At 48.9% G+C, this 722-nt stretch overlaps 1 protein-coding gene across 4 annotated transcripts in view; it reads right to left on the bottom strand.

The window, feature by feature from the left end:
• The window catches only part of BCL11A (B-cell CLL/lymphoma 11A (zinc finger protein)), a 99,464-nt gene extending 98,742 nt beyond the window's left edge, over window positions 1-722 (bottom strand). For all 4 annotated transcript variants that reach the window (XM_014532082.1, XM_014532078.1, XM_005884583.2 and 1 more), the window contains exon 1: window positions 668-722. In XM_014532082.1, the coding sequence (XP_014387568.1) occupies window positions 668-722 (55 nt within the window). The remainder of the gene's footprint in view (window positions 1-667) is intronic.

Below are 722 nucleotides of genomic sequence, written 5' to 3'. Positions count from 1 at the left end.
CGCCCGGCTCTCCCTGCCGCCGCGGCCCCTCTCCACACTCCGCAGACTCCGGAGAGCCGGGGGCCCCCTCCCACAACCCCACTTTTTCACTATTGTAGGTGACTACTTTCCTCCCTTTGCACACTTTACCGCGAGCGCGCCGATGTCCGAAGGCCAGTCTCTCACCTATTTTCTCCCTGGGAATTGTTTTTTAGGCTTGGATTCCCTATCACACCGCCCCCCCGCCCTCCGTTTTCCCTCCTTGGATGAGTGGAAGCAACCCCCCTTTCCCTTCCAGTTCCCTCCCCTAGGTTTGCCGGAGAGTTGTTCGCATCCATACATATAGCATTGTTCATTATTTTGCAAAATTGAAGGAGAAATCATTGCATTCCTTTTCGAAAAGCGAAATAAAGCAGCGGAAAGCAGGAAAGAGGAGGAGTCAAATTTTTGTGCAATTAAATAAAATAAAAAGGTGCGTGCTGTCCCAAAAGTACATACGGCTACGGTTCGGGATGGAATGAGGTTTTTCTCCTCCCTTTAATCTCTTTTATCCGACTCTCGGAGGTTTTTCTGGTGAAAAAATTTTTAAATGCATGCACACACCCCTATCTGCCTCTCGCTCTTACTTCTCGTCCTGCGCGCTCTCGTGATTATTAATAATTATTATTACTATTATTGGGTTACTTACGCGAGAATTCCCGTTTGCTTAAGTGCTGGGGTTTGCCTTGCTTGCGGCGAGACAT

The sequence above is a fragment of the Myotis brandtii genome, unplaced genomic scaffold (assembly GCF_000412655.1).
Source record: "Myotis brandtii unplaced genomic scaffold, ASM41265v1 scaffold84, whole genome shotgun sequence".
NCBI lineage: Eukaryota > Metazoa > Chordata > Mammalia > Chiroptera > Vespertilionidae > Myotis > Myotis brandtii.
The sequence above is the reverse complement of the archived record's forward strand: the minus strand, read 5'-3'. Positions and strand labels throughout refer to the sequence as shown.